The 23,182-nt window shown below is 47.8% G+C and overlaps 1 protein-coding gene across 3 annotated transcripts in view; it reads left to right on the plus strand.

Annotated features, from left to right (window-relative positions):
* The window catches only part of arhgap32b (Rho GTPase activating protein 32b), an 86,048-nt gene that overhangs the window by 57,867 nt on the left and 4,999 nt on the right, over window positions 1–23,182 (plus strand). For 2 of the 3 annotated variants that reach the window (XM_030101701.1, XM_030101703.1), the window contains 14 exons: window positions 1,206–1,283; window positions 2,050–2,131; window positions 3,795–3,845; window positions 5,263–5,337; window positions 14,510–14,659; window positions 16,894–16,996; window positions 18,371–18,515; window positions 18,873–18,955; window positions 19,138–19,245; window positions 19,638–19,783; window positions 19,868–20,069; window positions 21,127–21,272; window positions 21,427–21,501; window positions 21,586–22,431. In XM_030101701.1, coding sequence (XP_029957561.1) covers window positions 1,206–1,283; window positions 2,050–2,131; window positions 3,795–3,845; window positions 5,263–5,337; window positions 14,510–14,659; window positions 16,894–16,996; window positions 18,371–18,515; window positions 18,873–18,955; window positions 19,138–19,245; window positions 19,638–19,783; window positions 19,868–20,069; window positions 21,127–21,272; window positions 21,427–21,501; window positions 21,586–22,431 — 2,290 coding nt within the window. The remainder of the gene's footprint in view (window positions 1–1,205; window positions 1,284–2,049; window positions 2,132–3,794; window positions 3,846–5,262; window positions 5,338–14,509; window positions 14,660–16,893; window positions 16,997–18,370; window positions 18,516–18,872; window positions 18,956–19,137; window positions 19,246–19,637; window positions 19,784–19,867; window positions 20,070–21,126; window positions 21,273–21,426; window positions 21,502–21,585; window positions 22,432–23,182) is intronic. The other variant, XM_030101702.1, reaches the window with a different exon arrangement.

A 23,182-nucleotide genomic window follows, 5' to 3' on the forward strand; every position in this document is an offset into this window, starting at 1 on the left:
CTCTAACAGTGGATACAGGCCTCTAACAGATTGAGAAATTTATCCAGAAATTAAGAACACTGCCTAGCTGAACTCTGTTGTTTCTGATTTCGGTTTGATTTTCCTTTGACGGACATGAGATTTGTAACATGGACAATTTCCTCTCCAGCATCTTGAAACTGATTGGAGGCTAAAAGCGCCTGCAGGAGCCTGACGTGTTGTCGTTCACACGAGTGACTGTTTGATTTCTGCTATAATTAAATCAAGACAAGACGTGTCAGTTTGAAAGCAGCTTGTCGCGTTCAACAAGTGTCAAATCTGCTAATTTGAGATTTTCCCCACATCTGCTGTAGACAAGTTTTCTTTTACAGTCATTTACCAGGTATCTCTAATTCACGTCAATGTTCAGTTTTCTGACATTTTTTTTAACTTTGACTCTACGTATGAAAATAAAATAAATCGTCTGTCTTTATTTTACCTCAATGGAAACATTTAGGCGATGTATAATAAAACTGCAGAAGGTGATTTATTGGATAAAGCCCAGCTCTATTATTTTTTTCCCCCTGTAATGAGAAAAAAATCTAGTTTTGATTCAAAATATCATGAATGACAGCATGCTGCTGTGTCCACACTGAGAAACAGTATTACATTTACAAAAGTTTATTAAGCATGTCTACATGTTTTGCTTTTTTTCTGGATTATAAGTTGAATCTGTCAAGAAATGCCTCATGAAGAGGAAGAACAAACCTGTTTCTCTGTTGTGTACCACAGTTATTATTTTCTTTAAATGTTTTATCTTAACCTAAGTACAGAAGTTGAATTTGTGCTCTAACATTTGCACTTCTGTTCTTCAAATCTCTGGAAGCTTGAGAAAGTCTTTCTCTTCTCTGTAAGTCGAGCTGTGGATCGTCTCTCTCCAGCTCTCCAGACATGTCCACCCTCAGCAAATCACTAAAGCAGGAGCCTTCACAATGACACGAACAAAAGAACAATACTGGACTGAGTTTGTAGTCTTTCTTTTGTCAAACCGAAACTCAGGCAAAGACTGTTTGAACACAATCTCACACGTTTCTACCTGAGAACTCTATTTCTGTGTTTTCAGTGACCTGAAATAGTAACAGTTGGAAATGAAGTATTGATGTTGTTTATTTTAATTGCTGGCATGAGAAAAGGTTTCAAACAGAAGGTTTATACCTGCAGATTCTTTAACGTGTTTCTTTGTGCAGGTGGGCGACATCGTGTCGGTGATCGACATGCCTCCTAAAGAAGACACCACGTGGTGGAGAGGCAAGCACGGCTTCCAGGTAGCGTCTCCGGCTCCAGTTCACCAGTCAGTCATGTTTCTGCTCCGGCGTGTCTTGTTGGGCAGATTGTGAGCTCGTCGGTGTAAACAGGGAGCAGATGGGCTCCACGGAGCTCCGGCTACTGAGAGGAAACCCGATCTAAACACTGATAAGTCCCCAGCCTGTGATCCACCTGGACGGGAGCCATGGAGTCGGTATTAATAAACACAATATGTGTCTCCTGCTGCAGAGACGCTGGACAGGAAGTCAGGCAACTCACACATGTTCATGTTAGAAAGACAGTAACTCCTCCACTCTGCTTCAGCGTGGGATTTAACTGTAAAACACACGGAGCAGAAGCTGTGGTTGTCCCACGTCGACTAACAGTCAGTGTGTGAATATGAAGCTCTGTCTCGTCGCAGGTCAGCCGATGCAGCTTCAGACGCTCTCTTGAGTCTTCAGGTCAATGAGAACAGCTTCAGAGCTCATTGTCTCTCTGCTGATGTGGACAGAACTCTGAACTGCAGCTTCCTCTCCTTCAGTTTCACCGTCGGGATCCTTCTACCTGAATATTTCCTCACAGTTTGAGTTCAGCCGTTGATCTTATGCTTCAGCAGCCAGCTGCAAAACTCAACCCGTCAGATGAGAATAAATCAGCTCCTGAGTGAACCTGGTTCGGTCCGTCCTCAGTCCGTCCTCAGTCCGTCCTCAGTCCGTCCTCAGTCCGTCCTCAGTCCGTCCCCAGCCCTCACTTCACAGACCAGCATGTCTTTCTTCTTCTCTCCAGGTTGGCTTCTTTCCCAGCGAGTGTGTGGAGCTCATAAACGACAAAGTGCCGCAGTCCATGACCAACTCTGTGCCAAAACCAGGTACGGCTCCTCCCCCTCCTCTTCCTCCTCCTCCTCTTCCTCCTGTCAAAGCTCTCCCAGTTTGAATCGATGCTTTCAGGGACTGATTTGATCAGAGGGTGTCACTGCACGTGTGTGTGTGTGTGTGAGAGAGAGCCTGAACACGTCGCACCAGAATGCACCGATGGTTTGATTTTACCTTCACGCCCCGGAGAGACGCTCATCCTTCCACGATTCACATTAATGCCTCTCAGAGGTTGTCTGATTGCGTTTGTCGGCTCACGTCTTTCTCCACAGGGTTCAGGCTGAGGCGGCAGAGAGAGCAGGTTTCGCAGTGAGGGGGTTACAGCTTGATCTGGTTTATTTGGATTGAGGTGATGTAGATTTTATTAAAATCTGATGATGGAGGTTAGGCCTGCCTGCAGCTGTGTGTGTCTCTGTCAGTCTCCTGATGGAAGAAGCTTCCTGCAGCTCTCACAGTCGTCCGGATTAGATGAGATCTGAGATGTTTACCACCTCCAGAGGGAACATCTCCTCCTCTGTGGCTGAATCACCTGCATGCTGACATCCACGTCAAGCTGGAGCTCAAACCCTGAAGATGCTCAGTATTTTCATAAAGCTGCAGAACACTCAGGCTGTTAATGAGGGAGCTTGAAGCTCCCATCTGCTGCAGGGACGAGCTCCAACCCATCCTCACCCGTGTAAAGATGATATATCCTCACTTAATGTCACGGTGAATGAAGCTCATAACTCTGACACATCATCCCCTCAAGTATCCTGCTAATCATGTTACCGTGACTCAGCACTATGCAAATCCTGCAGGAAATAACTCTGCTAATCTATGGCTGTCCAGAGCAAACAGATAAGCTCTTTAGCACGCTCTTCAGAGCGGCAAAGACAAATGTGGATCATAAACGCTGGCAGAATCCAGCCCAGCACCACTCACCTGATTCACATTCCTCCCCAGCAGAAGAGTTTCAGAAGCGTCTGGTCTTTACGCTCCTCCATCGTCGTCACACTCGCCTCATAAATATTCGCACTTTGACACAACATCCAGCCTTTTTAGAACTGTCTTGATTCTGGACCTGTGGCCACTCGCAGCGTTTGGCTTTCACGTGTTCAAATGTTATCTCTTTGAAAATCCTGTAATTTTCTTTTAAAAGCAGGAAAAGTTGACATTTGAACAGTGTTTAATGCGTCAGTAGCAGAAAGTCGGTGTTCCTGATGAGATGAGGTTCTCCGAGAGTCTTCCTCATTCTGAGGTCCGGCTGGTTTCACCTGAACAATGCTGGAGTTCAGACTAAAGCGGAAGGAGACGCGTTCTGCACCGCGGTCCGTTCAGTGAGCCGCTGCAGCCGAGCGGTGGTGGAGCAGCGGTGACGGAGCAGCGGTGGCGGAGAGCTTGAATCCTGCCGGAGAGCCGGAGCTGCTCCTCCTTCACAATAAGAGCATTTTGTGTGTCAAACCCTGCAGAACACATCTGCTCACTGCAGCGCTGTTCGAGGAGCCTGTGAATGTATGTGATGTGCACCATGCCCCCCCCCCCCCCCCCCCCCCCCCGCCCCCCCCTGCCTCCACCGGCACCATTAACCCCGCCCCCTCCCTGCACAGGGCTGCTCAGTGCTGTTGGCATGTGTCATGACGTTCTGTCTGTATTTCTTTTGCATCTGATGGCGCGCCTCAGCCTCCCCCTGCTCTGGCCTGCCGCCTGCTTCTTGGAGTCTCTTCCCCCCCTGTGCGTGTTGGTATACACACCTCCACCCGCCTGCCGCTGCACCCTGCACACACACTGCGTCCAACACACACGCTAACCTCACGTTTAAAGCTGTGATCCTTCAGATTTCACCTTTAACACTTGAAATCCCACAACTCTGCAGTGTAGCTGTAAGAAACGCCCCGCCCCCTTGTTTTTACTGCCTCCATGCTTTTTAACCATTAACTGTGGGACCCCCCGCGGTGCGAGCAGTCCAGTTACTGTGCAGTAAACAGTAACTTTAACAAGGACCGTCACAGGTCGGGGATCCGAGCCTTACGATCTGCTACTGAGTCACTAAAGTTAGAAAAATGCAAATGAACTCAGTGCAAACTTCCCACTGGGAGAGTGGGACGTTTACGAGAGCCTGATAAGATAAAGCAGCTCCACTCAGCTTCAGTACAACAGCGTTACACAGAGAGGGTGTTTCTTAATACTGCACAAATATAATTATGGTTTAATTACATTTAGCCCAGACAGTTTTAAATTTTTTCATCCAAACAGACATATTTGTCCCTTTTCCCAACATAAAATAGTAAATAATAGCATTTGTTGGAGTTTCTGAACGTTGTTTAAACTTCTGAACTTTATATAGAGATTTTACTGATTGTAGTTTGTGTATTTTTTTTAATTAATTAATTATATTTAGATGCTATCATGATGTTATTTCAGTTTTTTAACTGTTGAGCTCCTAACTTTCTGAACAAGTCAAACATGCAGAGGAACCTGCTTCTTTTACTGACACTTTGTCTACTCCAGTCTCAGTCCTGAACGTTACACAGTGGAAGTTTAATTTGCTGGAACTGTAAAGGATCATAACTTTAAAGGCAAATCAAGGATCTGCCATGTAGGAACATTTATCTGCTTCATGAAACGTTACTTCCATTGAATGTTTCTCTTTATGTTTGAGTTTTCTGTTCATCATAAAGTGGTTTATTGTTTTCTTCAAGCTTTTACACACTGAGGGGGATTTTCTGTTCTTCCGCTGTCACATGGAATTTGACAACCGGCGATTATTTTTATTGGAAAAATGTCAATTTTCTAGAGATTCGTACCACAAATGAACGCTTCAGCCGATATAGTCCCAATCCAACTGCAACAGGACGCCGTTAGTGACATTTAGATGTTCCTCAAACATCCCTCTGCTGCAGGAGGAGGTCAGAGGTCACATGATCTCGGATTAAAACTTGAATCTTTGAGGCGGCGTTCACACCAGGAAGTCTTCCTGGTTTCACCTCGGTGTGTAAAAGCTTTCAGAATCCTGAGGAACAGTTGTCTCTGTTGTTTAACTTGAAGTGCTTCTCTCCCTCTGCTGCCTCTCTCATGCCTCCATCCATCCATCCATCATCCATCCATCATCCATCATCCATCCGCCCACGTCTTCCCGGGATGCATGCAGACTTGGAGATGGAGAGTGTAATGCAGGACAGTGCATGGGTGGCCGACCCGCTAAACCACTACAGCCTGAGCTCAGGTAGAACCGAACCAACTGAAAAACAAGCTCCTCTTCTTCCTCCTCCTCTTCCTCCTGAGTGTTTGATTCCTACGTGCTTCTCCACCTCTTCCTCCTCCCTCTGAGAGTAGAATAACTCCTCCTCCGCTCTTCTTCTCCTTTTTCTTCCCGCATCGCCATCATCCAACACCCCGAAGGGGCCCCTCGGGGTGTTGGATGATGGCGATGCGTTCAGGGTGACCCGGGTCACGGCGGCGCTGCCTGTGTCTGGACGCGGTCCAGCTGTGTTTGTGTGTCTGTTGGTTCGGAGCTGAAAGGGGCGGCGGCCGCGCTCGGCCTCCGCCGGGTCCTGATTGATTTAATCCTTTTACAATGAGGGGGCAGCAGTGGGGTGGGGGGTGGGGGGGGGGGGGGGGGCTGTAAACCCCGTCCATTGAGCGGTAATCTTTGTCCTGCAACAGTAAGAGCCGGTGTCTGCCTCTCCATGGTGACTGAAAGAGCACATTCCTGCAGGGAGCCGCACGGCGGTGGAAAAACACGCTCGCCGGGCTCAGACCCGCTCAGCGCCACGGCCATGGAAACTCTCCTCCGCGCTGGAAATAAGAAGCTGTAAACTTCAGATAATTGATGAGAGTCGGACTCCTTTACTCCCCAGAGGACCCACCAGTCTCTGACCCAGATGTAGGCCCCCCTCCCCCGCCCCCCCTCGTGTATGGGGACCAGCGATCCGGGCAGCTGTGAACACATGAGCCCAGACAGCTGTGAGGGAGTGTGAGGGGAAAACACTCTCCGGTGAAGATCGGCAGCGAGTTCCTTTACAGCGTGAGCAGCAGGAAGTGGGTGATGATGATGATGATGATGCATCAAGCTAATTATTTATACCCATGATGCAAAGCAGCAGCTGCTGCATGACACCTAATCCACCGAAAATCACCATGAAGTCCAGTGTAACCGGTTCTAGCTCCTGTTACACTGTGAAAAGCTGCAGGTCACAGACCCCAGAATAAAACTATGACTGTTTATCAGTTGATTCACTTCTGTGCTGTAACAGAATCACCTCATGTCTCATGGTCCGGGACTCCAGGGGATGTGGGACTTTTCGAAGTTGAAAGCAGAAGAACAAGTGCAGAACAGAAATTCAGCTTTTCCAACATGTCTCTCTCTCACTTTGAGACTTAAAGGGATACTTCAATATTTTGGCAAATTGGCCCATTTAGCGCAATTCCTCAGTCATTTCGAACAGCATACTTAGTTTTTTTGTGAGGGCGAGCTGTTGTTTATTCAGAGGTGAGTCGGGGAAGGTTTTCGGGACGGACACAATGGAAGTGGATGGTATTTTTGTTCCCCCTCGTCAAACTCATCAAATACACAATCCAACAACCCCAAAACACTTTGGTGGACACGTTATAATCCACACATTCACTACGCTGTGGAACACCGACAAATAATTCTGTAGCGTTACGACACTGAAGCAAATACTGGGAACTACTTTTTCTTTTGAAATCACTACGCCCAGACGCCATGTTTAGTAAGTAGTTCCGTCTTAGCAATCTTCGCATAAACAACTCAATCTGGTAATTTTGCATTAATATTTCACAGCGTAGTGAATGTGCGGATTAAAACGTGTCCATCAAAGTGTTTTGGGGTTGTTGGATTTTGTATTTGATGAGTTTGACGAGGGGGAACAAAAATACCATCCACTTCCATTGTGTCCGTCCCGAAAACCTTCCCCGACTCACCTCTGGATAAACAACAGCTCGCCCTCACAAAAAAAGTAAGTATGCTGACTGTGCTAAATGGGCCAATTTCCCAAATTGTTGAAGTATCCCTTTAAGTGGAGGTTTTGAGGCTTCAAACTGTGATTGAAATGAAAATAAACGCCTCACTGTGTTGTAGTAAAGTAAAAAGTAATGGAACTCCACAGTCACTCAGACGTGTGTGTGTGTGTGTGTGTGTGTGTGTGTGATTGTTAGCTTAAAGCGATCACATGCAGGAGGAGTCTGACTTCAAGTCTTGTGATTCTGGACCCACAACAAATTAGTCTGACTGTATTTTGACTCAACACGTCTGCTGGCAGCGACTAAGCCCGTTAATGAATCAATCAGATGAAGCTCCCAGGGGGCCGCGGGGCCCCTCGGAGGCGGGGGCCGGCTTAGTGTCAACACCAGGCCGCCTCCGCGTCGTCGGAGGCGGGCGGAATCGGTCTGACAGTCGCGGTGAAGGTCAGCGGCAGATATCAGCTCAGGGGAAGAGAAAACATGAGCAGGAAGTCGTTTGTGGAACAACTTCCACTCACGGCGAGAGAACATGAGCAGAGTTCCTCTCTGCGTCCAGGACTGGTCTCCTTTCAGAGAGCGACACAGTTACTGCCTTTATATCAGTGTGTCAACATTACACACTTTACAGTAGACATGCTGCGTGTGTGTGTGCAATATCATGTAGTTTTCTGCCTCTTAGCTCACATGCTGCCTTCACGTTGACTGTTACAAATCATGACGTTTGGGAGAGTTTCCAGTCTGGAGCTGCCAGCAGAGATGTGTAGTATTTGGATTAGTGTGGGTTTTTATGAACAATGACATGGTTTAAGTTTAGTCTGAGCTGAATAATATAAGTTTACTTGCTGCTTTGAAAATGTGAGTGAACAGCTCACTTTGATGGGTTAATTACTGCAAAGTTTCCTCATTGTTGATATAACTGAGTAAGCTAAGAGTGCTTCAAAATACCAAAACTAAAAAAAATCTGGAAAATCCTGTCAATTGTTCCCCATTTTCATGAGGCTAAAAGCTTGTCTTTCTCATGTTTTTAGACCAATTGAATCTTGAGTTGGAGAAATTGTGAATATGTGTGTTATATTAAGTCTGTGAAGCACATTGTAAACTTTGAACCATTTGTGGGTTAGTGTCATGTGAATGCGTGAAGTGGGAAATCCCAGTTCCCAGTTGGATTAACTCTGTAAAAGGCATATTTCGTGGTTACTTTAAGTGCAGTCAGACTTTCCAGTTCTCTTCCTGGATATGAGGTGTGAAGAGAGTGGATTGTTTTGTGGAGGACGTTATTTTAGCGGCATGTATCTGGTGATGGTTGTCGGCTGTTCTCAGCGGTTTGGGGAGGTGCAGACTGGGGTGAGCGCCGTGTTTTCGGTGCAGACTGGGGTGAGCGCCGTGTTTTCGGTGCAGACTGCGGTGAGCGCCGTGTTTTCGGTGCAGACTGCGGCCAGCGCCGTGTTGTCCGGACGCTCCTGAACGCAGCACGGAGCTCCGGAGCGGCGCGCGGACGCGGAGCGGGCAGACCGGCTGTCAGAGCTCTCAGAGCGGACCGGGAGCTCCGTCTCTCCCGTTACAGGACGTCCACGCCTTTTTATTGCCCTCCTCGGACTCTCCTCGTCTCTTCCAGCTGAGTTCCGCTCGCTCCCGAGCTCCGTCAGCGGAAGGAACAGACGACTCGGTCTTTGGACTCTTAACTTTCTCATAAGAAGCGCAGTCTTTCCAGCCTCAGACAGTTTAACAGTGTTATGGAGCGGAGGTAAGAAAAGCTCATTTCTGCTCTTTATATGTAAAATTTAATGTGAGGACTGGAGAAAGAAACTGGAATAATGGGAAGAAATCTTGAGAATATGGAAAATAGTTGTTCCAGTCTCTTTTTTTTCTAACTTCTCTCACATGTTTAATCCATTATTGATAATCACAATCTTCTGGGGGTTTTCCTAAAATGAGCTTTCCACCTAAAATCTCTCCAGAAACCTGTGAAATGTCTAGTTAACGGTGTGTCCGGTTGTTATCGGGTGAAGGTAAAGACAGCTCAGTCCCGGGGGACATGCGAGTCCGGGGATGGGGCGTTCAGGGTCTCCAGCAGAGTCGGGTTTTTTGGCTCCTATCACTGAAAAGAGTCGGCTCTTTCGGCTCCCCCAAAATTGTTGGTATTTAAAGTAAATTCTTATCCATAAAATGTGTAATTCAATTAAATCAATTGCCAGAATCCAAAATGCAATGACCTTCTCAAAAATCATAAAATCATCCAAGACCAAGATCATTTTACCTGAACTGTTTGTTACCCAGTATTCAATTGTGGAGGGGACATGATTGTCTTTTTACATGAAATTCAATAATACAGTTTAATTTAAAAAAAAAAAAAAAAAACTTGAAAGCTGCATGGAAAAAATGTAATTTTATATTGAAATTTTGGACTGTCTCTGAACAATTTTAAAGATTAGTTTGTTTTTATTTTGTTCTGCTGTAGCCATGGATCCCCATAAGAGACATGTTGGGGGGGAAAATAGACACCAAGTTTCTCTTGCACCACGTTTACCTGGTGAGCATGACTTAAGTTTCCCTTGTGAGCAGGATGTTTCTCGTGGGAGCGGGATGTGTTGTTCACCAGGTGTGTAAACTCTGTTTGTCTTCCTTTAAATCAGCCCAGAAACACTTTCTTTTGTTTGCTTTTAAAACTGCACTGTGTCAGGCTTCTCTTGTGAAATCTGTACACAGCGTTTCCTCATTTTCACTTCATTAATAATATTATATTAATGTTTGCCTCTTGATGACCTGTTCCTCCTCTGCCTCTGATTGGCTCGTCAGTCCTCATGCTGCCTGGTAAACAAAGACGTTAACCAACCAAATCAGTGAATGCAGAGTTCTAGCCGATCAGAGGCAGAGGAGGGCGGGTCATGGCTTCATCCTCCTGATGCTTCAGTCATTGGGGGGCGATTTGGAAGTGGTTGCCCACAATGCTGACTGTAAAATAAGTGAAATAAATAGAACATCCAGGGAACCAAAAGGAGAAAAAAGAAACACTGGCGGTCAGATTGTTCACACATCATTAATATACGGTCAGCGATGTTTATAGGAAACCCAGAGAAAATCAACTGTGTTTATCTGAAATCTGAATAGGATGCTTTCTGTTGGAATTGGTGCTTTGTTTTTCTGTGAGAAAGTGTCTGCTACCTGCAGAATTCCACTTCACTGTCATGTTTTCTGAGATGGGCGATAAGATCTGAATTCCACAGTTTTTCTCAGAAAGTCATGAGCATAAACAGTGTAGAATGATTAACAGAAAGCGTTCTAAACAGGATAACAGATTTTTATGTAAAGGAAGTTGCTCCTGTTTCAGCCTCAGTCGCAGAACTATCAAGTCTGAACTGTGATGAACAATATGTCATCTCACTGCTTTTTAAGGAGTTTAACTGAACAGCAGATGAGATAAATTCACACTGTGACTAACGTTAAGTTAAACTTTAACTTGAGTCTTGGTGTTTATAGCCTCTGTTGCTGTTTCCAGTGATTGCGAGGAGTTGTAAATGTGCGTCTGTGAAGCAGCAGTAAAAGTCTGAGTGTGTAAGTGTGTGTGTGTGTCACAGTGCTCGTACTGTTTGTCCTCTAATGTCTGGATAATCGTGACCGACTCTGTTGACACTGACGAACACACAGTGGTGAATAGAGCCGCTCTTTAAGAAGCAGGAGGAGGAAGAGGGCTACTTTAAATTAGAAATATCCACCAAAGTCATTTTGGAACTTTTAAAAGAAACAACTCATCATGAAAATCATTTTTAATGAGACTTTTAAATGCGTGTTTACTTTTCATGTGCTGTTCTGTAGTTGAAGGAACACAGTCGTCTGCAGCTCCACGCTAACCGCTGTTCTGCCATGTGGTGAAAATACCAGGCGGGACCACACGGGTGGGCCCTGGGGGCCGTGTCCCAGACCCACACACACACACACACACACACACACACACACACACACACACACACACACACACACACACACACACACACACACACACACACACACACAGCCACACAGCAGCCGGGTTAATGGTGTCAGCACAGCGTCTCCCTCGTTAGTTTCTGCTGCCTTGATAAGCAGAGTAAACATGATCTCTGCTGCCGTCGCTCCTGAATGGAGCTTCATGATCCGCCGTCTCTCCGAGCGGAGCTGCCAGCGGCTTCGGCCTCGGTGACCATTATTCCATCTGAAACAGGAGCTGAATGCTGGAGAAATGTTTTTAATTTAAGTCTGGAATCAGTTTTCATCTGTGGCTTTGTGGCTTTCTCACTGTCTCTGAGCTTCTTTATCTGCCTGCTGTGAAATCTTCTCCACATTGTTCCTTCAGAGGCGGTGGGGTTTTTTATTAAACTCGTTTTATTCAGCTGGGAAATGTCAGACCTCTAACATGAATCAAACTCAGCATGAATGTCAGGAAGTCTGTGTCCCTTTTTAAGAGAAGGTCTCTTGAATTAGTGGGACATCCCCTCCGAAGTGGCTCCAGCTTCGACTGGGCGTCACAGAAAGCCCTGAGCCTCCATCAGCTCCAGCCTGCTGTCAGCGGCTTTCTGTGTCACAGCCGAGTCCTTGTTGTTGTCTTCGCCGTCTTCATGACTCACGTTCGCTCTTAAATCTGAGCGACTGTCGCTGCGGCGGCGGCGGCGTCCGTCCCTCCGTCCTCTCGCAGAGTCTCTCTCTGCCGAGCCTCCGCCGCCGGTAAACAAAGCTGCCTCAGCGTTTCTGTGCGCGGCTGCAGCAGCCGGGAGGAATTTATCCCAGAGGGGGCGATTGTAGCTCCGCCGCGGCTCTTGTTGGCGGACGCTGGCGCGGAGAAGCGATTGTGCTGCCTCATTGAAACGGCTCACAATAGACAGATTCACAAGTTAGCGTGAGGCTGGATTGATGTGGCAGGAGGGCGGCCGGTGGAGATCTGCCAGAGCGGACATCTCACGCCCAGAACCCAGAAACTGGAGCAGGAGACGGAGTTTAGAGTTGTCTGGGATCAGATCTAATTGAGGTTCACATGACTTTCCTCCTTTTGCTTTTTGGAATTTGTATTGTTAACGCCAACTCTTAAAAATGGCCGCCCGCTACTCGCTGAAGTGAATCATGTCTCCAGTTTACAACTCGTAGTTTGTACTTTAAAGATATTAAATCTTGTCTATCTCAACGTTACTGCAGGAAAAAATCTGGCGTCTTTCATCATGTTTTTGTACCTTTATCCCTTCGTTTAGCTTTGATGCTAATGCCGCCAGTCAGGCAGTGAACAGGAGGCAGCAGAAGGATTTTTTACACTATAGAAAGCCTCACGGGCCAAATTGGACCCTCTGGCTGGCCATTTCTGGCCCCTGAGCCATATGTTTGACACCTACGTGTTTGAAAGTAAGTTAAAATTTGACAGGAAGTCAAGCTATGCCACTTCCTGTTTCGATTAATTCTGTAATTAATGGATTTTTTTGTCCTGTTCCTGATTTAAAGCAGCGATCGTGTTCCTTCGGTGTGCTTCTCAGACTCGCTGCATTGTTCTTCTGAACACTTTGAGATGAATTCAGCTCCAGATGAACTTTTCCGTCCCATCAGCTCGGTAGTTTTACGCCGGTCCTGATGTTTGTGCTCTGAAAGTACTCGCCGGACTGTCAATTAGCTGCGCCGCTTGCAGTTTTCCGTCCTCCGTGAGCGTTTAGCGGCCTCCTCATTAGCCGGTCTCTGGTGCCGGGACGTCTCCTGGAGAAGCCGCCGCTCGTCCCTCCTTATTAATAAAACTGATATTCAGGAAGTCGTCGCTTCAGCCCGAGCCGCCGCTCCCACACTTTCATTGTGTTCCTCTTATCTTCCAAACGCACTCACGTTTGTCTCCGCTCGGCGCGTTTCGTTTCTGGAGTTTTCTGAAGCGGTGGCCTACTTTTCACCGGGTGTTTACCTGCTGGAGGAGTGAAGTGAGGAACAGAAGGAGCAGATGAAGAGAGAGGAAGGCCTGCGTTCAGGATGAGCAGGAGGAGAGACGTCCTGCAATACAGAAGATCAGATACAAGTCACACACACACACACACACACACACACACACACACACACACACACACACACACTGTTATCGCACGGATTTGTTATTTTCGCTTGAAAACTCAAAAGTTCTAGTAAATTATTATATAAAAACAGGCGATTCTCTTCTTTCACCAGTTCAATACAAAGCAGAAAGTTACTTTGATTGTTTTTTATGAATTTTTTGTTGCAAATATTCAAATTTATTTTGTCAATCTGATGTTAAAATCACATGACATTACATCATTTAGTGGAGGAAGATGCTCTACAATCTGCTCTACATGCCTTCTCGGTCTGGCGCATAACTATTTTTAACCCAAGTATTTCCTCCTCGTGGTAGATTATATCAAATTTTAGTAGTTATAGAATTTGTATCATTCATACAAAAGTCTAGCAATTGAACATTTTCTGTTGTATTTGAAGTCATTTTATGGACAACTACGAAAAACTGCCCCTATTATTTTAAAGGCGCTAATGCTAGCAACAGAAATACCAAGGCCGCTCGCACGAATTGCTGCTGCATTAGTTAGTAATTGCTGACTGGTTACAGTAACGTGTGACTTTCTGAAGCTCTTTACGCCTCTGAGCTCCTTCACTCACCATGAGAACATCAGGACAGAAGACCAGCAGCAGCTTGAAGATATGAGTCGGATTAAAAGATGAACATCAGCAGTAGTTCTTCCTGATTCTCTTTTCCGTCAGTCAGACTTCACCTGACGAGGTTGTGCCGACTAGAGTTAAAGATCAAGGTTACATTTCAGTGTTTTATTCTGATTATCTGGAGGAAAACATGGTGAACTCCTCATAAAGTCTCTTAGTTTGAGGTCTAGTTAATCCAGCAGGTGTAGTAAACTGACTCTGCTCCTGCCGTCCCACCTGGAGCCGACTGGAATTTCTGCTGGAGGATTTTGGATCAAATATCTGCAGCAGCTTCATTGTTTCCACTTTAAAAAAAAAAAAAAGGCGTATTGTTTGATTCTCCTGATAGCCTTTGCACATTTTCTCTGCGTGGCGAGAGCGAGTGGCGTGCAGCGTAAGGAGCTTACGGCCGTTCCCAGACGCGGTGTCTGATTCCGGCCGGCGGCCCGCTTTCAGATCGGCTCCTTCTTGTGTTGCTGTGAAGGCGAGCGCGGCTTCTGCTGCTGGATGGAGTGGATTCCTTTGTAGTTGCCTGGGAGGTGGCATTTAGCGCCGAGCTCCGGCTCGAAGGAAGCTGCACACGCATAAAGGAAGGGTTTGCATGAGAATGAAGCCGCGGCGCACAATGGGAGAAGTTTGAGCCGCCGGTCTGGAGTTTCGCCCCGGCTCTCGGGGAGACGTCGGTGTGAAACCCGACTCACGGCGGTGGTTCTGACCAGCTGTGCTGAGACGTGCTCTCCTCTTCCTCCCCTCAGTGTCTAAGAAGCACGGGAAGCTGATCACCTTCTTGCGCTCCTTCATGAAGTCCAGACCCACCAAGCAGAAGCTGAAGCAGAGGGGCATCCTCCGGGAGAGGGTGTTCGGCTGCGACCTGGGCGAGCACCTGCTCAACTCCGGACATGACGGTGAGTAGCTCCGCCGCCGGGGGGGTTAACTTCTTCTTTTTGCAGCCTGATATGTTGAGATTAGCCTTCCAGACAGTTTCACACACATCAGGCTCAGCATCGCTACATCAGATCAGTGATCAGAGAGTTTTCTGTTCACTGGTTGATAAAAAGCCACTGAGCTGAGTGAGGGTGAGGAGTTATGGAGGACGAGCTACGAGGAAACCATAGTTTACCGTCTTTGGCATCGTGGTGTTTAATGAATTTAGCCTCCTTATATTCGACTGATATGATCTTTTTGATGTCTGAAGACTGAACTCTCAGCCTCCAGAGCATCAGAGTGTAAAACATGTCAGTCTGCAGGAATAAAGTCATCTGAAAGCGGTGAATGGATTTCATTTAAATTACTTTCTCCACTGCTCCATCGTTCTCCAAAGCACTTTAAACAGTTAATCACTTTCACGTGCAGCAGTTTGTGGTGCAGAGTCTTGCTCAAGGACATTTTGACTCGAGGGTTGGGGTTAACCCTAACCTGAAACCTTCTGCCGAGCTTCATTAGGCGACCATTTCTAACCCACAGTGAAAGATAAAGTCAGACACGAAACCCGAAAACCGGAGCCTCCTGGCTCGTCTTTAGGATCGTTCATATACGGCGATCATTTGTGTAGAAAAACAGTGAATTCCTCAGAATATGTGTCGGATTGCGGCTCTGCAGAAAACGGAGGAATTGAAGAGTGAAAGCTAAATTTAAGAGCTGCAGAGTGGCACTTTGAGTCCTCCACCCCGTGATTAGACGCTCTGCCTTCAACATGTGAGGCGCTGAGAGGCTCGGCTCTGCCCTCTGCTCCGTTCTGCTAGTGATTAAGATGTTTTAACTGTGCTGAAGTCCGTGTTTACATCTATCTGTAGCAGCCGCATTGATTTTTTTTTCTTTTTTTCTTCTTCTTCTCCTGGGCTGAGCGGCTCGCCAGCTGGCAGCTCTGTAACATCACATCACCTCCCTGCTGCATAATGAAGCCCCTCTGCTGTCCAACGCCGATCAATAACTTCACCTCACTTCACTTCATGTTCTCACCGACTCCAGGCCCCGCTGCTCCATGTTAGAGAGTGTGTGTGTGTGTGTGTGTGTGTGTGTGCGCACTTCCACACTGTAATAAGACACTGTCAGACTTTTCACTGCTAACAAAGAGAGAGAAACTCCTGATTTGTAGCTCATAAACTGGACGTTGCCGCCGGTAATGTCAGGGAATTTGATGCGTTCAGTGAACTCCTCGCGGTTGGATCGGTTCTGCTCTGAGGCCTGATCGGCCGCTGGAAGCTCGCTGATGTGAAACCTGAGCCGAGAGGAGAGACGTGACCGATTATCCTGCAAACAATAGAAGAGTTCAGACGATTGTTTCAAGCAAAACAGGAAGAAGTGCAGCGTTAACTTGAATAACACCTGTTTGAAAGCTCCTATGAGACAAACTTATTCTCTCTATATATTTACTTTTTCCAAAGGAGTCTAATCTCTTGGATAAAAAGGATTTTTAAAAAAATGTACAAGGAAAATGGGGAAAATTAATAAAACTGCTTTGAAACACCCTGAAATCTGAATTTCTGAAAGAAAAAAAAAGAAAAATGGGAAGGAAAACACCATGAAAAACTTTTTAAAAAGCCATAAATGTTAGACCAACATTATGAAAACTTCTGATTCTGAACCATTTCGATCTTGGGGGATAAACTGAGTTTCTTCTCCTGTGGCAGCAGGAAAGCTGCAGCGATGAAGTGTTTTTGATCCCGAATCAGACGGTTTTAGCCTTTAACTGGAAACACTGACCCGACACTCTGAAAGATAAAGAGGAAAAAGTCAGTTTTCAGGAGTGAAACTAGCTTTAATATTGGTGTCTGCAGTGCAGTGTCCTCTGCAGTGGACCCAGTCAGTGTGGACCTGCAGAGGCCCCGTCCCCCTTCGTCCGTCCCCCGTCCAGCCCGGTGTTTCCTCCTCAGCTATGTGTGGAATTTGTCTGAACAGCTGCTGCGGCCAGAGTCCCACTCTCCGTCATCCTCTGAGTGATGTGTGAGGCCTCCCTGCACACACACTCTTCTTCCTCGTCGCCACACACACTCACAAATAAACAGCACGTCTGTGTGACTCGCGCTGCTGACTGAGAGTCTCTCTCAACAGATTTCTGTCCTGTAGAGTTAGAATGTTTCCCCCGGCGCTCGTACCTCGGCCCTCTCTGACGTTCCCTGTTCTCCACTGTTCTCCGCAGTGCCCCAGGTCCTCAAGAGCTGCACCGAGTTCATCGAGAAGCACGGCGTGGTGGACGGCATCTACCGCCTGTCCGGGATCGCCTCCAACATCCAGAAGCTGCGGTGAGCCGATCCTCCACCCTGAACCCGCCCCTCCACACGCCGGACGCCTGTTCGCTCCTGAACACGTCCCGCTGACGGGAGGGTTAGCATTAGCCTGTAGCCAGGCTAGCTGTGATTAGCATTAGCAGCCTCAAATAAACATTAGCATTCATTTGTAAGAGCTGCCTGCGTGTTGGTGGTTCATCTCAGCTGGTTGTTTCCTGCTTCTCTTTACCGTTTCAAAGTCGGTTTGATGCAACTTAAGCTAACATTAAGATTATAGAGCATCTTCCTCCTCTTTCATCCAGATTATAGAGCATCTTCCTCCTCTTTCATCCAGATTATAGAGCATCTTTCTCCACTAACATCCAGATTATCCACCACTGTTAGTCATCTCTCTTTGCTTCAGGTCTGATTTGCATCTATTGTCTTTAAGTGTCTTTTAAGAACAAGACAGCATCTTAAAAGTAGCTTAAAGAGTCTCAACAGATGTTTCCTTCTATAGATCAGCCTGCTTTGCTCAAGAGTTTAACGTTAATGCTCGTCTTTTCCGGTTTGGATCGGTGGATTATGCTGAAAAGTCACAGAGCTGATGTAAATCAATCAGCATGATAGATCAGTGGATGTTGGACCTCATTTTAGTGTCTGTCATCAAGACCAGCTGAGATTTGTGTTCTATGTTGGTGTTGAGATGATTCAGTGACTCTCAGGGAAACGGTAAATGGACGTTCATAAACCTGGGATTAAGCCTCCCTCTTTCACTTGGATCCACTCAGTCATGTGACACCTGCTGAAGTTGGACGGGCAGTTAGTGAGTTAGGTCTCCTGCAGCGTGCGTGTGTGTGTGTGTGTGTGTGTGTAGTTTCCAGGTTGTTCGCAGCCGTCAGTCGATTCTCTTTCTGATCGCGGCTCGTATAAATGTCAGGACTGAGAAACGACGACCCCCTGCAGAGACGCCGTCGCCACTTTTAAAGTGTGACCGTCCTGCAGATGAAATCCAGACAGCCGATAAACATGATTCACTCTGTGTCCGTCCGGAATTGTAATCTGATTACTTCAGGAAACTAGAGGTGTGGTCTGTCTATCAGATCAGACCGATGTGAGGGTTTTGGGAATGGTCTTGTTTTTACACTGTAATGTCTGATCTGTGTGTGTTTTACTCGATTTGTCTGTGATGCAGTTTGTTCATCCGTACACAGACCTGCAGACGTCTCTGTCTGATTTCCTTCCTAAAATTCATCAAAAACTCCTGAAATATAACTCCTTTTTTTTTTTCGTTGATGGAGCTGCAGCAGTCGCCACTCGGCTCCATGTTTCTGCAGGATGAGCTGCTTTGACCGCACTGACTTCGGCTTTCTCTCTCTTCTTCTTCCTCCATACCGTATTTTCCTTCAGGCACGAGTTTGACTCGGAGCAGATCCCCGACCTGACCAAAGATGTTTACATCCAGGACATCCACTGCGTCGGCTCGCTGTGCAAGCTGTACTTCAGAGAGCTGCCCAACCCCCTGCTCACCTACCAGCTCTACGAGAAGTTCTCTGTAAGCACGCCGGCTCAGAGTGGTGGCAGACTCCACATCTACTTGATCTGGAATAAATGAAATTCCTCTGATTCATCTTGCGGGATTTCTTCAAATTCTTGTCAGAGTTATGAGTCACAGACACCCCGAAAATAATATCAGTGTGTCCGACACACCCTGTCATTACAAACGCAGCCGAGCGACTGGGAAGCAGAGCTGTGCTGAGGCCTCTCTGAGGATGGAGTAAATGTTTGCTGGTTGTTATGGCAGCGCCGGGGGGGGCGGGGGGCTTCGCGGTCCTCGCTGCTGGATCTCCAGCCTGAACCGCAGCCGCAGAAGGAGCAATGGTGTTGATACGCTGCCGTTTTCTCTCTGAAGGACGCCGTCTCGGCAGCGACGGACGAAGAGCGGCTCATCAAGATCCACGACGTCATCCAGCAGCTCCCTCCGCCGCATTACAGGTCAGTGTGACGCCACGCCGCCTCCTGGTGGCCGCGCCGCGAGCAGCAAGCCTCCGCATGTGCATCCACTTTGTGACGGGCGCACAGTGATGCCCTGAGGACGCAGCTCCGTCGCGGCCGTCGGCGTGAACATCGGCACCGCCGGTCAGCGAAAAGAGAATAAATGAATATTTGCTCTGCAGGACTCTGGAGTTCCTGATGAGACACCTCTCCCGCCTGGCAGCCTTCAGCTACATCACCAACATGCACAGCAAGAACCTGGCAATCGTCTGGGCGCCCAACCTGCTCAGGTCAGCCGTGTGTGTGTGTGCGTATACGTGGACAGAAAAATATAAATTTGAACCAAAAACACATCGAAGCTTCAGTAAGAACAGAAAAAAGATCAATGAAGAGCTAAAAAGTCAGAATGTTTGACTTTCATATTCAGTGAGAATACCGTACCTTTGATTTATCAGTTATTTCTACACATAAATCATATAAACTAAAAACTGAAATGTATTTCAACCTTTCATTGTGACAGTTTATGGTCTCAGTTAAAAAAAAAACAAACAGAAAAACCTCTGACTTTGAGATAACGTAGTTTTTGAGTTTCCTGAATTAAACCTAAAGGTTTGAAGTATTTGCACGAAGTGAAACATGTCGGTGAAAGTTTCTCTGATCTGTTCTGGTCCGTGTGATTCAGATCGAAGCAGATCGAGTCGGCGTGCTTCAGCGGCACGGCGGCCTTCATGGAGGTCCGGATCCAGTCGGTGGTGGTGGAGTTCATCCTGAACCACGTGGACGTTCTCTTCAGCACCAAGCTCAGCACGCTGATCCGGGAGGGGGCGGGTACGAGCCGGCGTCACACCGCCGCTCACACACTGCTCCACGCACGCACTCCCTCCGCTCATCGCCGTCCCTCTGCGTCTCCAGGTCACAACTCTCTGTCCCGGCCCAAGTCCCTGCTGGTGTCGTCCCCGTCCACCAAGCTGCTGAGCCTGGAGGAGGCCCAGGCCCGGACGCAGGCGCAGATCAACTCCCCCGTCACCGAGGACAGCAAGTACATCGAGGTGGGCGAGGGTCCGGCCGCCCTGCAGGGGAAGTTCCACACCGTCATCGAGTTCCCCACAGAGAGGTGGGTGGCTGCTCCACTTCCCTCTATTCTTCATCAGAGTGACGCCTCTGGATCCTCAGATAACATCCAGGAACACGTCGCCCCCTGCTGGAGGTCCTCCCCTCCTGCAGCAGGCTGACTGGGTGCTGACGATCCATTTAAATCTTCCTCCAATCAGCTCGTTTAGTTTTGATCTCAGAGAAGCTTCCTGACAGACAAACATGGATTTAATCTAATCTGAAAAACGTCAATGTTCTCAGCATTTATTGCTACATTCAGCTCATATTTTTGCCTTTTTTGTCCTTTTTCTGAATAATTGAAGCTCTTTATCATGTCTGTCCAGTTGTGATCTGCTGTAATGAGAAATGAAAATACTGCTCACACTGAATCCCATCACACTGTTTAAATGGAGATTTTTACTTTAGAACATGTTGAAGAGTTTTATGAATGTGAAACAGGACAAACAGATGCTGTGAGATTTGGATTACATTTGGTCCTAAAGAGAAAACCTCATCTTCTCTATGATGGGATGCAAAACATAACATTTTAAACTCCTGCTACTTTGTTTTCCTTGACCATGAATCCTGTGGAAAGTCTGGGATGTCGTGTTTGGGCAGCAGTTGTTTATAGAATTTAAAGCCAAAGGGAGGTTATGTACAAGACACAGTGGGATCAACATTTCGTCATTTGGCTTGCCCCACTGTGGTGTAAACATACACAGACATGTATCACTCAGAGGAAAAAATAGAATATAGACAAAACTTATCACCCCAAAATAGAAAGAATGACACAGAGAATAAAGGCAGCAAGGTTTAAAATAGAGGGTAAAACACATAAATGTGCAATATCTGGGCCACACATGGCAAAATGAGCTTTGTTGTCAATTTCTACTGCAAATATAAGACTCACAGTAAAATCAAAACAAAGTCTAGTTTTATCTCCCAATGTTTAAACATGTTTCACTCAAAAATACAATAACACAAAGAGAGATGAAGCTGAAAATAGAAATATATGCAGAAAAAACACCCAACAATGAGCTGACCTGGCTAACGCTCATGTTTGCGTCTGTGACTGACAGGAAGAGACCTCCTATTAAGTCGAAGAAGTCTCCTGTGGGCAGCTGGCGCTCCTTCTTTAACCTGGGAAAGTCTTCCTCCATGTCCAAGCGAAAGCTGCACAGAAACCCCAGCGAGCCCAACGAGCTGAAGGCCATGGCCCTGGCAGGTGAGAGCAGGAGCAGAGTGGGGAGCCTGACCGCCGCCCGGCTGACTGACCGCCGCCCGGCTGACTGACCGCCGCCCGGCTGACTGACCGCTGCAGGGCTGACTGACCGCCGCCCGGCTGATCACGATGGTTTTTTTCCCTTCTGTCTTTGCAGGAGGTCGAGGAGACACGGCGACTCTGCGGTCGGCCAAGAGCGAGGAGTCGCTGAGCTCGCTGCACAACGTGGAAGGTGACCGTCCGACTCCTGACGACGTTCTCCTCGTGTTCTCCGTCGCCCGGCGTGTTTGAACCGGTGGTTTCTCTGTCCCTCCAGGGGAGTCGAAGGTGTACCGCCCCCGCCGCCCGCGCTCCAGCAGCGACGCCCTGTCGGCGTCCTTTAACGGCGAGCTGCTGGACAGCCGGCAGCACTGCAACTCCTACGACAACCTGGACGGCACCGAGGACAGCGACGCGGACGACGGGCCCATCTGCGTGCCCGCCCTCATCTCGCCGCCCCGCTCGGCGGGCGAGGACGTGGACCTCAGCCCGCCGGACATCGGCATGGCGTCCCTGGACTTCGACCCCATGTCGTTCCAGTGCAGCCTCCCTGACTCCTCCTACGCCTTCCCCCTGGACGAGTCCGGGGCCGCCGCCGCCGCCGCCGGGGCGTCCTCCCTGAAGAGGAGCCCCGGCGCCGGGAAAGCCAACGGCTCGGAGCTGGTCTCCGCCTCCTTCCTGGGCGGCCTGGCCTCCCCCCTGCTGTCCACAGACTTCAGCCTGGCCGCGGCGGAGAAGCCAGAGAGCAGGAAGCTGACCACCTCCTACTCCTACACGGACAAACCCACGCAGGCCGTGTCGCCCATCAAGTGTGGGAAGGCCAGCAGCTTGACGCCGTTCACCGCCGCCGAGTTTTTCATAGCCGAGACGCCCGACAAGAACCCGGCCGCTCTCACCGCGTCCCCGCAGCCGTTATCCCCCCCTTCCAGACCCAAGGACTCCCCCCCTCCCCCCCTGATGGGCGGCCTGCTGCTGCGGGCGGCCGAGCCGTCGCTGAGCGAAGCCTTTCAGATGGAGCTGCACTCCAAGCTGGCGGCCTTCGACGGCGACGACAGTCGAGAGCCGAAGGAAGAAGACGGCGTGCAGCAAACACCAGCAGCTGCCTGCAGCCAGGAGCCCCAAGGTACCAGGCAGGGTCACCGCCGTCCACGTAGTTTGACATCTGGCTCACTCAGTCACACTGTTCAGGCTTCAGCGGGATCAGAGGTCTGCAGCCCCTCTGCAGCCTCTTCCTGGTCTCAGAATGAGCTGAAAATAAACATGTCAACGTTTTAATGCTGCTGCTCGGCCGACAGCCTTCAGAGAGTTTCTAACCTTTTAGTGTTGTGATGAACCATGAATCCGTTTAAAGAAACAATTCAGAGGAAAAGAGTTTTACTTTATGTGGACAGACTCATTCAATTCCACCGTGAAAGGATGATCTTCTGTATCTCCGACAACAAAAAACAGGCTAAACCTGCTGAAATGTTGAAGACAGAGGAAAAATGGCTGAAAAGCTTAAACAGGGTTTAAAAACACATTTTACTGCTGCAAGAGATTAAAGGGCTTCAGCAGCTAAAAGCAAATAGTGAAATCTCTGCTGTTAAAAGTTCTCAGATTGCAAAAAGTGTTATTTGGAGAACTGTTTGATCATAAAGATTGCAGACCTCTGATGATCTTTACAGCATGATGCAAATCACAGTTTACTGAACAACATCTGCAACTAACAAAGAGATCATCTACTGTAAAGCATGGTGGAGGCACCATCATGCAGTGGGGCTGCTGGCTGCCTCTAGTTTGAAATAATTTCTCCTGAGTTTCTATTAAATTCAATCTGTTTCTACTTGTTGTTCAGTAACTTTGGGTATTTTATCGGACATTCTGAATACACATTA

This window comes from Salarias fasciatus, chromosome 10 (genome assembly GCF_902148845.1).
Source record: "Salarias fasciatus chromosome 10, fSalaFa1.1, whole genome shotgun sequence".
NCBI classification, from domain to species: Eukaryota; Metazoa; Chordata; class Actinopteri; order Blenniiformes; family Blenniidae; genus Salarias; species Salarias fasciatus.